A 21769-nucleotide genomic window follows, 5' to 3' on the forward strand; every position below is an offset into this window, starting at 1 on the left:
GGATATATGTATAATTTCAAAATTCATCATATTTTCTCCCGTGGTTTGAAGGTTTGAAATTGCATAGGAGTCGCCCATGTGGGATGAAGGTTTGAAATATTGCATAGCATTTTATTCCACGGAAATGCTTGGCTAATTTTAAACTTTTAGCTGTGGTTAAAATCAATCTGCAGAGTTGACATATTTTGAACCCCCCCCCCCCCCCCCCCCCACCCAAACTAAATATGAAATATTTAGTGAAACTGAAATATGGTCACCCTAGTATAAATTATGTATAGTGCATGAGTTTTTCAGACTACAGTACTGTGCCTTTTTTAAAGCTTAAAATCCTCAGTCACAATCACTGTGATTGCATGGAAGAAATAAACTACATTACGTAACATTAAAATATCTTAGAGTTTGGATCAACATTAATCTTTTTTTTTCGGTAAACAATTTCTTTAAGCTTTGTGAGAGTCCACTTCAATCATTATTTAACAAAAGGATGTAAATGCTACTAAGACCTGGCTACTTTTCCTACTTTCATATGTTGTAGGTCCAGCTGAAATTTTGTGCTACTTCCAAAGATTCTCTCAGGAAATTACATTTCCTACATACTTTTAACTGGCAGGGGGAGAGATTACAGGATAGAGAAAGAGAAAAAGAAAAAGAGAGTGGGTGAAAAAAAGAGAAAGACTAGGAAAGAGGGGTGTTTCTAACTAGGAACAGAGCACGCACTGTTTCAGATTACACACACAACCACACACACACACTGAGAAAGAGAAAGAAAAGGAGAAAAAAATCCCAGGGACTCTTTTCTTGATGTTTAGTTGGGTTTATGGAGCCTACGGGTCTGCAAAATGAAGCTCTCTGCTTTTGCGATAGTTCTCCTGACTAGGGCTTTTATTGGAGGTAAGACTGTTTATGTTGGCCTATTAATATGCAATGACGAAACAACTTGCAAAATAGCTTTCAGGGGGTACATGATCAGTGAGATAATTTTTCAGACAACAGCTACCCATTTGTTACACATGTAACTGCAGTATTCATCTGCATAAAACTATTTTGCATGCTAAAAAAAATGAAGTAAACCAAACTTTTCTATTTTTATTCACTGACCTCATTTTACATTAAATATACATATTTTTCTTCAGTGCAAAAACATATTGCAAAATGTTGCATTGTTAAGAACAATCTAGACATTTTCAGGACAGGGGTTTATTCAGCATTATTATTGTGGGCTTTTTGTTTATGTTTAAATCTCTCTTGTGATGTGGTTTTTGCATTGAAAACAGAGCCCCAGTTGACCCCTGAGGGATTCGAGTAATTGGGACACAACATAAACACGACAAAGGCTTTTAACAGCTGGATACAATCTTGTTGTCACGTTCCCTGCTCTATCCTGTAGTTCAAGAAGGCAGACAAATGTTTTCCACCTGTAGGTTCTGTTTGGCACGGCATATTAAACCCAGATGCATTCAGATATTTTACACCCTTTATGGGTCATGGATTTGGTCCAAAATAGGAGATATCACCATATATATAGAGAGAGAGAGAGAGAGAGAGAAAGAGAGAAAGAGAGAGGAAGGCTAAGGTAATTAAATCTTAAAATCAGGATAAATTTCTATAGTTGTTTATATAAATTAAACAAATGTTTAATTACTACAGATTTTATTGTATTCAATGATCTTTTTGAGGTATAAAAAGTACTATAGGAAAACATAGTAGTAATAAATATTTTTATACATTGAAATTTTTTGAAAAATAAATGTGCAATTTTTTAATCTCTTGGGTTTTCTTTTTATGATTAAAATCTATTTTATTTCTCTTTTGCCTCTGTATTTAAATCTTTCTTGGATTTTATCATAAAATCAGATATATTTAATATAATACATCTGCAGCTATTACACATCTGCAGCAGCAATACATAGAAAGCCTAAATATGTTTTTATTCTTTTTACTCCATGTTTTTCCCAGAGCTGAGTGAAGCTTTAAATGTGACCGTCACCCCTGGGCCAGTCAGCATGTGTATGAAGGGAGACAACATCACTTTGTCCTGCTTAGTGTCTCAGAGAAAGAGAAGCAGCAGTGTTCTGGTGCTACGCTGGCTCTACTTCCCTACCCCTGAAGACGAGCACCTCGTGGGCAGGATGGGCATGAAGAAGACCAAATATTATGGCAACTACAGCAAGCACTTTCCCCAGACAAAGTTTCACCTATGGGAAGAAATGGACGGACAGATATATCGTTTGCTGATCCTGAATGTGTCCCTCAAGGATGGGGGAAACTATACCTGTAAAGTGCAGGAAATACGGAAGCACAGAAACAATTGGAAAGCCTCGTCGAATGGAACAGGAAGCATGGAATTACGAGGTAACTTGAGGATTTTTAAAGCTGTGTCTTAAATGATGTACAGTACACTATGTACCCAGCCTTCTGGTATATGACATCTTAAGGCTACTATCGTCTGAAATGAAGCACAGTTTGTTTGTGTGTTTTGTTTCACTAAATGGAAGCATTTGCCTTTTTCAGTTGATTTATCAAGTGTGCGTCCTCTCATTTTGGTATTGCCATTAGCTTAAGCATGTTAGCTAAACTGAACCCAAAGCATACTTCAGACTTTCCCTCATTTTTCAGTGTGATCACACTACTTGCACTACTTATACTAATAAATGGCATGGAACAGTGCAGATATATGCAAAATGCAAATGACCAAATTCACAATGTAAAAGCCTTTTAAAGGTGACCTATTATGCCCCTTTTTACAAGATGTTTTTCTCTGATGTCCCCAGATTGTGTGTGTGAAGTTTTAGCTCAAAATACCTATAGATAATTTTTTAGAGAAATTGGCACTTTTAGGGTATGAGCAAAAACGGGCCGTTTTTGTCTTTCCCTTTAAATGCAAATGAGCTGGTGCTCCTAGAGAAAAGGGCGGAGCTTCAAGAGCTCAAGCTTCGGCAATACCGGTGCTAGCCTTTGCAAATAAACACTCCACTATTAGTACAAGCCTGTTATCTTTACAGAAAACACACTCGGTTTAAAAGTCAGTCATCTGATTGTTCTGTGCATAAAAAAAAAAAAAAGCACTTTATGAATTACACACGGGAGCACGGCGTGATAAAAATAACTCATGGTGCCATACAAATTTTATAAGCCCCACTTGTGATTATGAGCTTGACTAATTCCAGCGGTCGACTTAAAATTGCATATCAAAAAGCAATGTGAACTCCCACATTCCTATTTATGATCATTCTGGTAGCACGTGAAGGCAGCATCAGTGATAACAGACAGACAATGGTAGCTTTAGCAACATTAGCCTTACAAAGTGCCAAGAAGCTCTTTCAGAAAGTCTTGATGATACTTACTTCTTCTGGAGGTGTAGCTTCATCCTTCAGGAGCAACTTTTGTGCAAAACCTGCTTTATACTGACCCTCATTCACAAAGCATTCCGGTGTAAAATGATTCGCGCAGACATAAACGAATTTCGGTAGAGTTGAGGGAGCATTTTCTTCGGAAAAAAAATTATGTGGATTCATACATCCAGCTACAGAACACCTAAAACACTTGGGAGACATTCTCATCAGTGCAGCAATGGCGGATTGTGTACAACTCGCTATGAACTCGCTCAGAGCAGTTCTATGTTAAAACGGCAGTGTCTTTCAACATTCGTGGGTGGGGCCTGTGGCTAATGTGACGTCACATTAGCACCAAGACAGAAAACAGGTAGATGGGAGACACTGCTTATGATTTATTAAAAACAAAGTAGTTGGTGGACATTTATGTCCAAACACCATGCAAAAGTAAATTTTGCATAATATGTCCCCTTTAAGCAAGTTAGTAATCTGGAGTATAAAACTAATGTTCAATTCATGAACTAGTAACTTGCGCCAGCAAACACTGTTGTTGGTGACAAAGTTCATTGTTAGCTATTTGTAAACCTCTTTTACAGAGGGGATGGTCTGTCTTTTCAGAACATCACAAAAGAGTGACTATATCAGATTCACATAGTGACATTACTCCATGTCAACAGTTCAAAGCTCAAATCCAAATAGTTTTTGAATGGTCCATAAAATTTCAAATAAACAATGAGAAAATAAGGTGTAAACATTCCCATTTCTCACACTGTAGCCTTTTCCACATGATAGCTTCAGTGTGTTTGTAAGTCTCAGGGTTTGACCTTCCACATATATATACATCATTTCCACTATAAATGGGTTCTGAACCAAAACAAACAGACCATGAGGCTGTTATCAAGAGCAACCTGTGGGGACAGAGAGAGGAGAATTGGCAAGGATGCAACTGAAAACATTTACTCTGGCTGAATTATGAGTTCTCCTATGGTGTTTGGACAGCAAGAGGTCCCCAAAGCCTCAGTGTCCATTGGATTAATCATCTGCCTAATAAATGGCAATTGCCTGATGCTAGTGACAATAAAGATAACAAAGGAGTATTAGTTGCATGCACTTGGAGTGACAGTTCACTCAAAAATAAACATTCTGTCATCATTTTATTTAGGCCTGATTTCTGCAATGATGTTCTTACTGCTGTAGAACACAAAAGGAGATTCTGAAGTATATACTAGAGATTTTAGTCTTTTAAAAATAACTTTGCGTGATCAGTAGATTAAAATCTAAGTAAAAATCTTCACCTTCAAGAGTTTAACTTGAGAACTGTATCAGTCCATGAATAAGTCAGCCCGATTTTGAGAACCGGATCAAGTCATTTGAAAAGATACTTTCTGTTCTCTCAAGGGCGTGCCAGTGAGAACTAGGGCAGATGTAAAGATTTTCATTGAATAATAAATTAGACAAAGCTATTATAGGTTTCAAAAGGATTGGAATACAGTCCACAAGTCATTTTTCTTCTTTTATCTTCCACTGAAGAAAGACAGTCATATGGGTTTGGAACAACATGAGGGTGAGTGAATGATGACACAATTTAATTTTTGGATGAACTATTTATTTAAAGTAGCTCAATAATTTATAACGTTCAAAAAGTTATCTACAGTTATGCTGTTATTTACAAAAAGGTATTTATAGTTATGGTACATCACTGACTATGAATAATCATCTTAAAGATTTCTTTGTATAACTGATGCTTTAGAAGCTAAAAAAACTAAAAGTTATAATCTGTGTATTTTAGAAGTTATAAATCACTGTATATTTAAGCAGGGTTTGTCTAGAAAAGAGATAAATCCAGTAAAAATACTTATTTAAACCATTCCATAAAGTGCATATATGTAGCTGATGATTTATTTGAAGAAAAACCTCAGCATATATTTCACAGACATAAACGTGGTTTCGAAGGAATAAAAGCAACAGAATTATTACTGCAGGGGTTAGACAACCACAGATACCCAACTTAACCGAATCTGAGACACAAAAATACAAGAAAAAATTGTGAAAGATACAACAAAACAATGTCAACCAGCTGAGATACCCTATAAACAAACCAATGCAGGACCACAGTGTGGGGTTAACTACTTCAACCAACTCTACAGCCACAGGGTCAGCCTGAAAATGACTTAATGCTTTTACCAAACAAAAGTGGCACTCAAACATATGCTGTTCCCCACCCGTTTGACTTTGGATGTAGTGTGCACTTTGTTGTCAAATGTTTTTGCACAATGTGTCTGCAGATCTGAAAATGTGCTGAACCCTTCAGTTTAGCAGGGGTTTAACAGATTGGCTTTGACTTGAAAGAAAATGTAGATCAGATATGTAACCATATACCTGCTACAGATGGAGACTAATATAGTGCATGTGAGAGGAGATGCACAAAAGGATCCGTTAAGACTCAGAACACAGAAAGAAGGGTGCTAAAAAGGTCTTTAATACGCTGCTGATCAAGGCTTATGTAGGTGTTTTTGGAAGGGTTTCTTTAGTGCTCAGCCCTTGTGATTTTCACTGCTTTAGTAATTAACAATGGGAAATTTAAATTTTAAATACTTTCTTCTAACTGAATAGAGATTTCCATTTGTAGATTGGTTTCTTTAACATATTAACCTTCGCAACACTAGGATTCAATTCAATTCACACTCGAGCAATGGTGTTGGTTTGGGGGCAGAAAATTCTTGGCTGGCCAATGGCAAATGGAGGACGTGTTCAGGAAACTTAATGAAAACTGTTGTGTGTGTGTGTGTGTGTGTGTGTGTGTGTGTGTGTGTGTGTGTGTGTGTGTGTGTCTGATGATAGTGGCACAAAAATTAGTTTTAAGAGAGTGAGAACCTTTATTGTGTTTCATCATACAATGATCTAAATTTTATTCGGGTAATTTGACATTTTAACTAAATATCATACCATTATTTTTGAAAGTAATTCTGTCCAGCAGTGCCCTCAACATCTGTAAGCAATTTTCCCTGACCTGACATGTTTTTAAAAATAACATGCAGTAAGCGTTTAAAGAAGAAAAATTTATGAAAGAATGAGAAAAATATGATTTTCCATATATTCTCAAAAATCTGAATTTTGTTTCCCAGGCAAACAAATGCTAACAGTATTTAATAATATATTTAAACATTGATGTAATGCATGCTGTATGTATTGATAGCTGTTTATGAGCTTTCTGTGATATATTTATTAAAGCCACATTTCTCAGGGTCAAAGGTTAAATATTTTTAGAGGACTCTAACACAAATTCCTTTTAATCTAAATGTCCTTGCCTGGTCATATCGAAGCCTCATCAAGCACAACCCTGCAAAAAATCTGCACGGAATACAAAATGTGGGGGAGAATGACCAGGTTGAGCCTTGAGTCAAATATGCAACAACGTTAATACATTTATCGTGTTTTTCCCCTAAACTTAGACTGTGAAATTGCAATACAAATGTTAAAAGTTTACTCCAAAATGAAAATTAAGTGAATAATGACAAAATTTTCATTTTGGGATGGAGTATCCCTTTAAGCATGATAAAACAATCCACAACAACTCAAAACCAGTTTGCTTTATATATATATATATATATATATATATATATATATATAGTATATATATAAAAAACCTGACCTAACCCCCCAAAAGGTAATAAAAGCAGTTCTTAATGTTTTCAGTACATCATATAGCGAGCACAGGAAAAGCTGATGTCATAATTTTACCTTTTATTTTTTTTTTAACTTTTCATATTTTTGTCTCTTTTAATGTTTTCAGTACATCATATAGCGAGCACAGGAAAAGCTGATGTCATATGGCGCGTGTTTGAAGGTATGCTGTGACCTCATTATTTTAATAAAATACAACAACATGTTGTTTATTGCAGTCTGGAGTGTCTGTCACTGATCAAGTGGATAGGATCACAGCTTACAGTGTTGGACAGACTTTGGCGAGTGTGTTACATTTCCTCCTTTCTGGTGGAGAAAGACTAGACCAAATTCAACCAAGTGTAAACCAAGTGTGCTCACAGCGTTTGGTTTATTTTTGGGGTCAGCTCTTCCCAAGCTTACAGTATATTGGAATAAGGATTCTTCCTTGGCTTATGATACTTTACAACATTTCCACTACATTATTACAAAATCCACGTCATTTTTTTATACAAATTAGAAAAATGCATTATTGTGGGTTGATAAATTATAGTTTTAATTTCATTACTTTTAAAGGGATACTTCACCCCAAAATGAAAATGTTGTCATTAATCACTTACCCCCATGTTGTTCCAAAGACATAAAAGCTTCGTTCGTCTTCGGAACACAATTTAAGATATTTTGACATGGGGAGAGACAGAGGAGACGAATTGTTGAATAAAGTCGTTATTTTTGTTTTATTCGCGTACAAAAAGTATTCTAGTCGCTTCTTAACGTTATGGTCAATCCACTTATGTCACATTGACTATTCAGACCATGCCTTTCACACCATTCTGAAACAATACATTGTAATTTACTTGGCAGTCAATGGGACAATCACAAGCCTCCCGGTGTTTTCATCCAAAATATCTTAAATTGTGTTCCGAAGACGAACATAGCTTTTACGGGTTTGGAATGACATGGGGGTAAGTGATTAATGACAACATTTTCATTTTGGGGATGGAGTATCCCTTTAAAACTAAAAAAAAAAAAAAAAAAAAAGGTAACTGATTTATCACTTTTCAAGAAAGTTTTTATTTGTTGTCTGCAAGGTCAGTGCTTGTTGTAATTTAGTGTTTACAGCACATTGTTTTGTGATCATTGTGATCTTTCTCAGATTTGTATCTGTGTGCTGCTCTCATCTGCTCTATCGGTCTGGTCTGTATGCTTGTCTTTGCCATGACTATCACATGTCAGCACCTGCAGCACAAACGAAGACTACGAGGTGATGAGCTTTTTAAGATCATTTACAATTTAAAAATACAAAAACACAAAATCAAAAAAAAAAAAATAAAAATAAAAAAAAAATAAAAAAAACATACTAATCTTATTATCCACTTACTATACAAAACATTAAAACATATTATTTATTTATTTTTTTTGCTTATTCAATTTTATCTCTATATAGCCAGTTATTACCTTGTGAAGTGTCCAGAAAACAGGTAAACCAATGCAAAATGATTGATCACTGCTTTACTGTTATAATTGATTGATTGATTCTTAGACTGATTCTAAGAACAACATCATTGCGTTTTATATATCCAGCTCGGGAGAGACAGTAACCAGTGTGTGCAGCTCCTCTCCTACAATGCACAGAAAAGAGAGACGACACAAACCACAGCTCAAAGACGTTACTGAACCACTACCACCACCACAGATACCAGCTAAAGGTACACAGACTGAAACCCTTACATTAAAACACCAAATCAAAAATGACTGGGTTATCAAAATGTTAGATAACACTGTACGTGAAGGTTCAATTCAGTTAAGCTAGTTAATACATTAGTTATTTTGAACAATGAATGAGCATTTATTGCATTTAATAATATACAGTACAGTAGGTTCATGTTAATTTATGAATATACTACTGTTCATTAATTAATTCATGTTCATTTAAAATACATGAATTAAATGTTATTATATATACAGTGAAATTATATGTAGACCAAAGTTAATAAATGCTTTAAATTATTTAATGTTAGCAAATGTTGAACCCTTAAAAGTATCACAATTTTTTTTGGTTTCTCGCTCTCTCCTTTTTTTTTTCTAGCACCTGTACCAAGAAAGCCACGTAGGACCAAACTTTTAAAGGTACAACCTACAAAAATGGTATGAATGCTAACTTTTACTGAACTCGTTTTACATAAGAGCATTATTTTCTTTCATACTAAAGCATTAAAAAGATTAAGTGATGCTGATAGGGTTTCATAATTGTCCTAAATATATATCTTGCTAAATTGCTTGTTTTATAATCAATTTTGTATGCATAATCTTTTTATTCACAATTTTATAATATTTGCGTCAAACAACACACTTTTTTTAGCCTCTCAATTGAATTTTCACATGAAACATACAAGAGGGAAATAATGTGGCTTTCTCAATGAGCTTTATGTTCGCCACAGTTATTGCTATACCAACCTCCATTTATGGGTGTTATAATTTTATTTACTATTATTACTTTCCAAAGCGTGATTATTTATTTAACATGCTTGATTCTTATTAGATTCGTTTCCAGGGAAATCATCACCGAAATGCAGAAAAGCAGCAAAAAATTTGAAAATGTTTTACGGTCCAGCATTGTATTGTGAAGTCCAGTTTTAATCTGGTTGGTCAACGATGACAAGCTTTATAAACTCTTAGCAGAACACAGACTTCCTTAAATAAGTGTGACTGGCAGGGGATCGGAGAACATTTATATGTCTATCCTGCTGTTCTGTCCACTTGCTTGTTTGCATTCCATTTTAGAAGCACTTCCTTTGACCATTTGAAATATATGTTTATCAGATGAAGTGGCTGTTCCGACATACTTGAGACTCTTAGTTAGAACCATCTATGAGCAATCCTAAAATTACACCTATAATTTCATGTTGTTCTGACCCCACATTCCCCAGAGAAACTCCTCTTTCAGACCTCTGACCACATACTGTAGTTTTCATATATCTGAAATGCCCTGTTCTCTTCTCGTCTTCACCAAGGGTGGTAGAGGACAGCCTGACATACGCAGAGCTGGAGCTGGTGGAACCGAAGCCTGAGCTGAAAACAGACTTGACTGGATGTGTACAACTTGAGCCTAAAACACAATGCACAGGGACTGTATATGCCCAAATACTCTTTGTGGAGAAGCAAGTGTAAATATTAGAGTTTCATACCAAAATTATTTATAAGAATAAAATATGTTTTACCTACAAACTGATGTTCTGTTATTTCACGCGTACTAGTATTTCTAGTATAAAATCTGTATTACAACAGCAGCATTTTCTTTTATATATGTATGGGCACATTTATGTACCTTTGAATTTGAGACCTTTTTTTCTTTAGGCTAAAAAGGTAAGGGTTGCATTATGGATTTGACTCCAAACATGTGGAATCTGATGATGCAGTTTTGTAAAGTATGTAACAATTTTATTTTTTGCTGTGTTGTACAAAATAAAGATTACTCCTCTAAAAGCAGAGGATGATTCAGTATGAGCAAACTGATTTATTGTCTCATTTATGCACGCTTAAACAGGTCATCATTGTGTTGTTTATTGAAGCATATCAAAGAACATTTAACCCTCTGATATAACCAGAATAAGACCTGTAAGATCAATTCCCTTGTTTGTTGTAGTTTACTTTCATAACTAAAAATACATATATCAGCTATAGTGCATTAAAGGGCAAGTTATAGATATTTCAATGGGAATTTCAATTGAAATTGCCTGAGACTATTTAAAAATTTAATAATTTTTATAATTCTATTTTTATGTGCATAATATTTACATTTTAAGCAACATACATAATACTTTTCTATTTATGCATATAATGCAATTTATGTAATAAATTCTGTAATATTTTCTAATTCAGAGGCGATCATAATTTGTTACTTTTTACAATTTATTAATTTTGCTTGATTAATCATTTTTATCATCTACAAATAGGCATTTATAATATAATTGAACATACAGTATCTTCAATAGCTAAAACCTGTAACCTACAAAATTAGGTTTAGACTAGATGAGTGCAAGTGCACAGCTATTATAAGCATAAAGTCAATGATGCAATGCACATTATGATGTCTCAGTTCGTCTTGTCCTCTCTTATCGTCCGTTCTTGAGTTTAGTCTGTCTCTTTCTCTCTCCATTTCTCTCACACTAGGGCTGGGCGATGTGGCCAAAAAAAATTATCAAAATAAAATTCAAATCTTTATTTCTTTCGAATTTAAAGGCATATTTTGCTCCTAAGTGAAAGTTGTAGAAACCAGACCGTTAACTGTGGTTTTAAACACACAGCTAGTGCCAGTGACTGTGATGAATCTGTTAATGGTTACATTTATTAAAATCATACTAATTGTAATCATGCTTAATAATTAGCTTTACAGTGCATTATAATTGGGTTAGGCTACAAGATGGTTCTGCCTAGGTGCTATAATTTATTTGATTTAATTATTCAGAGGAGCCCAAATGGTTTGACATTTACTATCATAAACCCACCGACGTATTAAAATTGAGATGGCTATTGTCTTTTGAGAAGGTCATTTGCTTCTCTTTGTGAGATATATGGTGACTATGTTCCAGTCTATTAAGCACCTCTACTTAGCACAATTAGCTGCATGCACAAAGGTTAAAGAGAGCGACTCTCTCCCTTCATTGTGGTCACAGCGCATAATAATGAGCAGATGCAGGGTCAGGATGGCAGAGGGGCCCGAGAAGGAGCTTAGAGGGAGTAAGAGAAGGAGATGCAGTTTCTCCTGTGTCCTTAGCCCTGGATCAATCTGAAACATAAGCATCGATTGAAATACAGCTATACTCTTCATCTGTCTACTAGTCTCATCTAAACCTGCGATGACCTTCTGCGGGCCCGCATTGTTTTTGCTCTGCAGGAGTGCTTATATGAAACAACAGATCCTCTCAGAGAAAGTGTAGTCAAGTATGGTGCTCTGCATTTTACCCATTCAAGTGCACACACACAGCAGTGAGTAGTAAACACACACACACACACACACACACACACCTGGAGCAGCGGGCAGCCATTTTTTGCTGCGGTGTCTGAGGAGCAGTTGGTGATTCGGTGCCTTGCTCAAGGGTCTGGTATTGAAGGTGGAAGAGAGAACAGTACATTCACTCCCCCACCTACAATCCGAGACTCGAACCTTTGACTCGAGACTCGAACTCACAAATGGCTGCGCCTTCTTTTGTATTTAGAACTACAGTGTGTGCAGATGTTGCAAGCACAAAACCCATTGCAAAGCGAGAATGAAAGCCATATTCGGGACAGAAATCCACAAACACAGTGTGTACCACAAACTACACTGAGATGCTTAAATATTAGGGCATCAAAAGCAGAGCGAATTCATTTACTCTCAGTTCTGTTGTTTTGAACAACACCCTTGACCAAATATAAAGAGGCAGCAGCAAAGAGAAAAAACCAACAACTTATTTTCCGCACTCAGCTGCAACTTCAGCAAAAAAATAAAGCCTGTGATTATTTACTCACGCTCATGTTGTTCCAAACCCATATGCTGTTATTTTCGCAGAGAAACTCCAAATGAGAAAATCTTATGATTTTTTTACACCGCTCTTCTTCTAATGGCAACCTAAGGCAGATGTGTAACGCCATGTCATTTTTACATGACAGCCATTTAATGTACTGAGCTTTTAAAGAAAGAGTTAAGCAAACATGTATATCGTTGTTTACTCACGCTCAGGTTTTCCAGCTTATGTGTTTTTATTTTAAACTACAAAGGTGAAAAACTGTTTGTTTGTTTTTTACACTATTTTCTTCACATTCAAAGTAATGTCAATACTCCATTTGCGCCATCCAGCGGTGTGACATCATATCGTCCATGGCAACGCTTTATCAAAAATGAATCAATTTCTCAGTAGATGGTTGTTATTTACGCTTTTGGCATTTTTGTGTATACATTTTTAAATTTTATATTTCTTAAAAAAAAAAAAAAAGAATCACGTCTTGACTCGAACTCTTGGTTCATACAAACGCAACTGGCGCCATATTGCGGTTCAGTTATCGATTGCAGTAAAAATTTACTATTTTTCTATACAAATAAAATTACAAAATTCCATTCAAACTCGCAGATTTGAAGTCACCGTATAAAATAAACCACTATACATGGTGATCAGGTTCTTTTATCATTATTTGGAATAAACTGAAGTTTGGAATAAGCATTATTTAAGCGAACGATTCATTTAAATATAAAAATATATGCAATCTTACTGTAATGAATACAGTGGACTTTAACATTTCTTTATTTTCCGCATTTTGACAGCAACCCCATTTCATTGCTCTCTCTATACACACCGGAGATATAACCTCATGGAACGGCTGAGTTCAGATTGCCATCCCCGGTTTTTATTTATTAATTTATTTTATGGCCCGACCCCCATCGCTGGATTATTCATGCTGTTTAATGACGGCTATTAGGAGAAGACAGTCTCCAAAGGTTGGAGGAGAGCAACAATTAGCCCTCTTCCCCAGAGAGACAAGTGGAGCGTGGCCTGGTGGGAGCTCCCAGTAATCACAGCTCTTTCCCTGCAGTCTGCTTGCTTGAGAGAACCAGACTCAGCCCTTTAATACACAGCAAAGTCTACACAATACATCTGGACAGCTGAACAGAGGAAGACTTCAGTCTATTCAACAAGTCAGCCCTGGAAGCCTGAATATGTAGCCGAGTGTCTAAGAAATAAGTAAAACTACAGACTCTACAAAAAAAAAAAAAAAAAAAAAAATTCTAAAATATGATAAAGATGCATATTTAAGTAACATTTTTTTAAGTATATTAAAAATCAGTAAATTACATTTATGAAGGGTCCATGGTCCACATGTTACTCTGCATGCAATGACCCATATTCATAAACTTAATGGACATCTGTGTTGATTCTATGGCTTTAACTACCGTAGTAGCCCTGACAACTACAAAAAACATTACATCCACTTCTTTATGCTGCCAGGGAACCACATGTACAAATGTTCAATTCACAGAAAGCTTTGGCTGTATTTGCTAGTATTTCTGTGGAATAAACACACTCACTCATGATTCATTAAGGATGTCAGAATCAGGCTGTATGCAAACAGAACCGTCATTCAAGGTCATGACTAAATGATGCTATTCAAATCATAAGAATCATTAGTATTCCTGACATCTTTAACAGATGATGTTACATATACACTTATGTGTTGATGCCTTTAAAATTAATCAGATTAATGCATTGGTGGGTAAAACAGATATACTGTATTCTACATTGTAAAACTGAAGGTAAAATTAACAGTTCTTGAATTTACCACGAGAAGGAATAGTTTGGTAATGATGAAACGAGGTTTGGTTTGTTGGGGATTAAAGCCTGTGATTGAGGGCGAGTACAGTACAAACATGTTTTTTCAATCAAACAACAAAGAATAGTTCTTTCCAGTCCTTTACTACACTGCAAAGACAAAATGTTCCACAATTAAACTCATTCATATTGTATATAAAACTATTCCGATTTGACATTCAGACCAAAATAAAAGGGTTAGAGGTTATATGTTAATATATACTACTGTTCAAAAGTTGGGGCAGTTTTTATTTTTTTCTAAGAAATCAATACTTCTGTTCAGCAAAGTCACATTACATTGATCAAAAGTGACACTTAAGACTTTTACATTGTTACAAAAATACTTATATATATTAAAATATTATATATATCCTAAAAAAAAAAAAAATCACAATTTCTACAAAAATATTAAGCAGCAGAACTGTTTTCAACACTGATAAGAGTTAGAAATGTTTCTTGAACACCAAATCAGCTTAAAATACATTAAAATAGAAAAGAAAAGTTATTTTAAGCTGGTGAGCATAAGAGAATTTATATATGAATGCATTAATGTTAACAAATTTGACTGTTACCAATAATAATTCTTTACACGGGCAAAACAGCATATCACTGTTGTTTCCTGTATGCCATAATTTAGTGGCATTTATTTCAGAATTCTCCAGATCATGGAATGCATGTAAATGCAGCTTTATAGATCCACACCCTCTATGATGGGAATCTGGGGCACATTGCCAATGGAAACGCTGACTCTAATTGGCTGAGGAGGTTGATTCAGCCCTTTAACAGTAGCATGTTCAACACTGAGCTAGCAGGACTGCATAACGAGTGAGCAATTTTATTTGGATTTAATTACAACTAATAAAATCATCTTGATATACAGTATATACTGTATAAAAAAACCTTCCAACATAAAACACAACTAGTAAGCAGAACCCTGCTGCTTTATAAACAAACACCATTCAGTATGTCCACTGGTGTAGTTTAAAACAAAAATACGAAATGGCACAAAAGCGAATGCCTTTGAAACTCCAGCATAACAGTGTTTATAAAATAAACATTACTTTGGTTTTCTGAGGGTCCAGTGAGAGAAAGAGCGCTACTGTACAACAAAACCGATCCACCAAATGGGCCTAATTCATTTTTTTAAATGGCATCATCTTTCATTTCTTAAATAAGCACTGTTGTGTTTCCGGCCCTGGCCAGCGAGCCTCACTCAGTCCAAGAAAGAATGCGTCATCCCTGTAATTCACCAGATCCAGAGTGGGTCTCCTGAAGTCAGCAGTCCTGCTGGAAGTGGTGAGAGCAAAGTGCATACGTAGGCAGCACTTAAGCTGGACTCTCCGCTGACATGTGGCTGCATTCAGCTGCAGTTACAGCCGACTTTAACGCTGACTGACGGATGATTGATTGATCCTAGCTTTCACAGGACCAGCTGTACACCCTGCCCCAGGCATCACCGAAAAAAAGTAAAACAAGCATTCCTCAAAATAATATCAATAAAACATCTCCAACATAAAAAACTTTAAACAATACTCTAAAAAGAATCAAAATCATCATAAGCATTAAACTTTTTTTTAAAAAGACACAAAAGTATCACATTCATCATGTGTCAGGCTTTCTGTGGGTAAGTCAGAATGAACTGCGATGCTAGTAGAGTCTCATGAGTCTCACAGTCATGTACAGAAGACCAACGGACAAGGTCAAGATTTTAATTAAATAATAAATTACATTTCAGTTTTTTTTTTTATTTTTTTTTCCTTCAAGTTTGATGCTGGTCACTGTCCACTGCCATTATATGGATTAGTGCGAGCAGGACTTTTTTTTTTTTTTTTAAATCTCCAAAAAAGAAAGAAGGGTAGTGTATATGGCATTAAAACAACACCAGGGTGAGTACATGATGACTTAATTATAATTTTTAGGTGAACTAACCCTTTAATCCTGTACTGAATCATTTTAAACATTAGAGGATCCATTTGAAACCAGGTTTCAGATCATATTTTGGTATGAGAGACTGGCCTTTCTTCAATACCTTGATATGCCCAGAGCCGTAATCGCAGGGTTATTTTTGCAGCGTCGACGAGAGACGGTCTGATTGCGGTTTAACTCTCGACAGAGCACCAGGTGTCTTTCCCACTTCCATGAGCTGCTGTCTAAGAAAAGCAAAAGCAAGAGTGAGATGTGAGAAAGAGATTATTTATGGTCAGCATGTTGCTAAATTGAGAGAAATACATCTAATATAAAGCCTTCACTGTTACAATGAGTTCCCCCAATTTAATTTAAACGTGTTGATACTTACACGCGCTGACGCTGTGCTGTAACCAATGTGTACCAAATTGGATTTGTTTATTATTGCTTTCTAAATTGCATGCCTACATCAGCAAAATTGCTCATCAGTGTTTACAGGCTGTATGTTTAATAACTTTGCCCCATAATTCCTCGCAGCTAGCCCTAATGCGTCACACAAAACAGTAGATCATTATGAACTTTTCTTCAGATCGCTCAAAAACGAACCTCAGGCTGAGCGGCTGCACCATCACACTTAAGAACAGACATAATCCGATTTATACAGCATTTTTGAAGGATTTCTAGTATTTGGTCTGGCTATTTAATTTCAAACATTACTTGTATATTAGAAAATAACGATTCTCGTGACGTCACGAAGCACATTGTTTTCCAATATTCCAGGAGTGAGTTCCTGTTATTTCATGTTGGTCATTAAAGAAGCTCATGGGTTATAACAGTACTATGAACAGAGGCGAGAACAAAAGCACATATTCACGCTCTAGTTCAATTCTGCACTTAAGGTGAAGTGTATTAGTGTTACCTGCTTCCTCGTGAACTGATGACAAAACATGCCCTTGAGACACCGAGCACTCCTCATGTCCAGGTAATTGTGCTCTAGTATATTCAGTCTTCCATATCTGCAACAGAACCACACGGTTAATGAAAAAAAGAGGGTGAAAATATCAAAAGCGATTGAAGCTATATTCATAAATCAAATCTGCTGGCCATTGATGTCGCAGGTCCAGGCTCCACTTGATGCCTAATTTAAAAAGCATTTTGATTTAATAACTGCTCTTACCTCATCTAAAGTGAGCACATGTAACTATTAATGCTTCTGTGGGACTTCTCAGCCAAGCCTGTGAGCCCCATTTCAATATCCCAGTTACCATATTTTAATATTTTGCAGCTATATTACCTGACTATTAAAGCAGGAAACACTACAGGAAAGATTTATTGCTTAAACACAAAGGTGTAGTCTTCGGAGAAGACTTCTCATTTAAACTCTCTCATTATAAAGTTCGCTACGTGAATGCTACACCTCATCATCTTTCGGTCAGAGCCTTCGGAGGAGCACCGAAAAAGCCCGTTCTGAAGATCTACCCTTACCCGGACAATGCCGTCAGTGCTGCCGGTGATGATCACGTTGCGGGGGTCCCACTCATACTTCTGTGTGAAACAGCAGCACAGAATGTTTCCTTCAGGCCGGCAGGAAGTGTTTAAAGAGGCCAGCAGCTGCCCCTTCATGGTCCACAGGTACAAATGGGTCCCTGCGCATGACACAATCTCACCCTGAGAGGGACAGAATGGCGATTAATGATGCACATACAGTAGCAGGCAAAAGACACAGTATTTGTTTGGGCTCCAAAATTTTTTTTTTTTGAAGAAGAATTCATTCAACTGATCAGAAGTGACAGTAAGGACTTTCACATTGTTATAAAAACACTATTTCATATAAAAAAATTTTTTTTACGTTTGATTCATCAAAGAGACCTAAAAAATGCATGATGATTTCTGCATTCTGTTTTCAATTGTGATAATAGGAAATGTTTTTTGAGCACCAAATTAGCATATTAGAATGATTTTTGAAAAACCATGTGACACTAAAGACTTAAGATTGCATTCAAAAAAAAAAAAAAATTTTTACTGACCACAAACATTTGAATGGTAATTTATCTCTCTCAGTCCACAAGTTTTTTTAAAAGGTTTTTTTAAACTTTCAAACAAGCCAACATTCAAAGTTTGTTTTGAAAAATGTTGTTTTTCCTAGTAAAAAAAAAAAAAAAAAAAGCAACCCGTAAAATGTATGAAGAGATAATAATATATGGGTAAATGACTATAAATACTTTCAATTTGCTATAATCCAAATTATTTGAAGGAGGTTTGGAATTGTATTTCCACACTTGTCTCTCGTGCTTTTTGTAGCAGGTATGTTTCATGCTGTGTAACAGGGGGTTTTAAGCATTAAAGCAGGTCTGAATGGGAAGGATGTGCCCACCCTTCCCTCACACAGCTGGCTGAGGGGAGTTCCAGAAACCACTTTGTGGGTGCAAATGAGCCGGTGTAAATGTGTCATCCGGACGGCAACATGAGCCGAACGGCCCTAACCAAATTAAATGTGCGGGAGTGAGATGGATGGAGAGAGATTTGGGAACTGAAAAATGCAGGCTGACCTCAGAGCGTGTATGTTTTTTCTGGAGTGTACTCACGGTCAGGTCATTAATAGCCAGGGCAGACACGGCAGAGGAATGTTCTGGTAACTGTGTGATGTAGCCAAGGTCCTCCAGGTCCCACAGGATGCAGGTCTGGTCCAAAGAGCCGCTAATAATCATGCTATGTGCTTCTGATGCTACCAGACACGTCACGGTGTCTGTGTGTCCATACAAGGTCTAGGATGGAAAATAAAAGAAAATTAATTTATTTATTAAAAAATGAGACAAACCCACTATTTCGATTATTAAAATTTCAAAATTGCTTTGTGACGCCAAAGCATGAACATGGCTCTCTAGGAATGATAACTCATGTGAATCTGACCTGTCTGAGTCTCATGTGTTTAAGTTTGTCCTTGCTGATGGAGACATCCCACACACAGACTACAGTGCTGGTCCCGGCCGTGATGATGGTGCTGTTGTTGGGACAGGCAGCACATACAGCATATCCCCAGTCCGACAGGCTCTCACACACTGCAAAGCTCTGAAACACAGGTAATAAAGCCATCAAACTTTAACAGCCAACCAGAAGTAACCTTGTTTAATAATAAACAATTCTTCAGTTACACAATAGGAAAACATCAAATGAAAAATGAATCAATGAATGAACACTACAAGCAGGCCCATCATGTTAATTTATTTATGGATCTAGAGAAACTATGAAAGCAAACCTTTTCAGCTGTGTAGCTCCCAAAAGAGCAGGTCTGGTCATAAGAGCCCCAGCTGAAGTATGTGTTCCAATGAGGTGGGATGAGAAGTTTGTTTTTTTCCACGACCAATACATCTTTCTCTCTACACACTATTTGACCAACAGGACCCAGCGTGAGCTCTTTGTAGAGAAACAACAGAAAAGCAGGTTTATGCAGTGTGACATACTCTCTCTCTTTCTATATATATACATATATATATATATATATATATATATATATATATATATATATATATATATATATATATATATATATATATATATATATATATACATATATATATATATATATACATACATATATATATTATATATATATATATATATATATATATATATAATATACATATATATATATATATATATATATATATATATATATATATATATATATATATATATATATATATATATATATATATATATATATATATATATATATATATATATATATATATATATATATATATATATATATATATATATATATATATATATATATATATATATATATTAGTAAATGTTTTTGATCAAATTCATGTAGACTTGCTGAATAAAAGGATACATTTCTTTCAGAAAATAATCTAATAATGACTCCAAACTTGTAAAAGGTAATGTCTATTTAAACATGTTGAACTTGCTATTAAAATGTAAAAATAAAAAAATAATTGAATACTATTACAGAATTTAAAAAAAAAAAAAAAAAAATTAATGGTATAATACTTTTTGCAACTCCCTGTTTATATATATATACACATATATATATATATATATATATACATATATATATATATATATATATATATATATATATATATATATATAATAGATGTTGAAATGGCAATGCATTTTGTCTTTTTACACTTATTGCATCAATCTATCAAGAACTTTTGAACCAGGCATTTAAGTCATTTTAACTGACCATGTTTACAATGTGAAAAAGTTGTTGAAACAACTAAGCATAAAAAGGTTTTATTTTTTTTTTATTTTTTTTTTTAAAGGAGTATTCTACTTTCAAATGACCTACATATGTGAGGACAATCCAAGTCTCCCTGCTCACTGGCAGTACAACATGCAACAACTAAGATGATCGCAAGTTTCTCTCAAGATGCCCTTTAAATCTTTCCTTGAAGGATTTACTGATCAGAATGATAAAGTAACGCCTGATGTGAGAACAAGATATTGAGTGAGAGACAACAGAGCGAGAGAGATGGAAAGAGAATTATCTAATTTTCCAGAGAGATCCTTTTGGGACATTCAGATTATTAAATAAGCCTCAGTGGCTGTATCTTCAAGAGTGGCCTAACAAATAGCTGAATGGAGCTGAGCTGAGCTATGACTGAGAAAATGAGCCTGTGAAAAGGCTAGCCAGCATCTTCTTCCTCACGGCTTCTATTGCTCCCTGTAGACGTGGCCCCATCTTGTAAAAAATAATTGAGGAATGGAATAAAATAACAAGGTGACTATGAATGATTAAATGGAGGGGAGGGGGTCTCTACCTCAGAGCTGCAAATGTTCATTTAAAGCAGTACCTTTAATAGCCTGGGCGGAAAGCTTGAGCTTGTCCAGTTTAAAGAAAAAGGGGGTTATCTGACTGGATACCGATGTCTCTTTCCCAGCAGCACCCTTGTGAGATGTGCGGCTAGGGTGTGGTTTTGTGAAGAGCTGGAAGAATAAAACTTATTTTAGTATTGCATTTAAAATAGAATACAGTATCACAATAAATCATTTCATTACCGGAAAGAACCTTACCAAACATTGGAAATGCTGCATATATTAGGCATGCATGATATAATATCCATTTTCATATAATGATGTGATGCCTAAATTTACTTTTAGCACTTAAGACAACTGATTTTAATTTTTTTAATTGTTTATATATATATATCTCCGAATATTCTTTAAATAGTGTGCTCAACTGGTGTACCTGCTTAGGCATTTGGCCAAAGTTGCTGATGTAGCCAAGGACAGTGCTTTTCACGACAGGGTCCTTCATGCTCGCTCTGTCGTGTTTGTCAGTGTAGAAATATGGGTGAAAGGTGTTGAGGGCCTCTACTGCGGGCGGACCCTGCTGTTTGTATCCGAAGATCAGATCAATCCAAAGATGCAGGCGTGCACTCACGTAATCACTCTCAAGAGCCTGCAGAGAGCGCAAACTCAGTCAGTCAGCAGATCTGGATGGGGACTAATATGCTCTCAGTGATGCCGTAACTTATTTCTGTAGAGGTGCAG

At 35.6% G+C, this 21769-nt stretch overlaps 2 protein-coding genes across 5 annotated transcripts in view; one reads left to right on the forward strand and one right to left on the reverse strand.

Annotated features, from left to right (window-relative positions):
- The first annotated feature begins 709 nt into the window (after window positions 1–709).
- LOC109108803 (V-set and transmembrane domain-containing protein 4-like) lies at window positions 710–10498 on the forward strand. The gene is made up of 8 exons (XM_042769115.1): window positions 710–891; window positions 1957–2352; window positions 7126–7179; window positions 8152–8259; window positions 8443–8476; window positions 8580–8704; window positions 9085–9125; window positions 10005–10498. Exons 1-8 carry the CDS (start codon window positions 840–842, stop codon window positions 10164–10166), a joined length of 972 nt encoding a protein of 323 aa, XP_042625049.1. The 5' UTR covers window positions 710–839; the 3' UTR covers window positions 10167–10498.
- Window positions 10499–16097: 5599 nt separating this feature from the next.
- Window positions 16098–21769, reverse strand: part of LOC109109392 (WD repeat- and FYVE domain-containing protein 4-like) — a 46799-nt gene continuing 41127 nt past the window's right edge. For all 4 annotated transcript variants that reach the window (XM_042769119.1, XM_042769118.1, XM_042769117.1 and 1 more), the window contains exons 54-61: window positions 21465–21677; window positions 21070–21202; window positions 19500–19657; window positions 19154–19312; window positions 18829–19008; window positions 17729–17911; window positions 17163–17259; window positions 16098–16488 (exon numbers count right to left, since the gene is read on the reverse strand). In XM_042769119.1, coding sequence (XP_042625053.1) covers window positions 16361–16488; window positions 17163–17259; window positions 17729–17911; window positions 18829–19008; window positions 19154–19312; window positions 19500–19657; window positions 21070–21202; window positions 21465–21677 — 1251 coding nt within the window. In that variant the 3' untranslated portion in view covers window positions 16098–16360. The remainder of the gene's footprint in view (window positions 16489–17162; window positions 17260–17728; window positions 17912–18828; window positions 19009–19153; window positions 19313–19499; window positions 19658–21069; window positions 21203–21464; window positions 21678–21769) is intronic.

Source organism: Cyprinus carpio, chromosome A13 (genome assembly GCF_018340385.1).
Source record: "Cyprinus carpio isolate SPL01 chromosome A13, ASM1834038v1, whole genome shotgun sequence".
Lineage (NCBI taxonomy): Eukaryota > Metazoa > Chordata > Actinopteri > Cypriniformes > Cyprinidae > Cyprinus > Cyprinus carpio.

Excerpts from the sequence above, each read along its gene's own strand:
- LOC109108803 (XM_042769115.1), top strand. The coding sequence starts at position 840 with ATGAAGCTCTCTGCTTTTGCGATAGTTCTCCTGACTAGGGCTTTTATT. Across the intron at positions 8,260-8,442 it reads GCACAAACGAAGACTACGAG|CCAGTTATTACCTTGTGAAG; the intron begins GTGATGAGCTTT and ends ATCTCTATATAG. Across the intron at positions 8,705-9,084 it reads ACCACAGATACCAGCTAAAG|CACCTGTACCAAGAAAGCCA; the intron begins GTACACAGACTG and ends TTTTTTTTCTAG.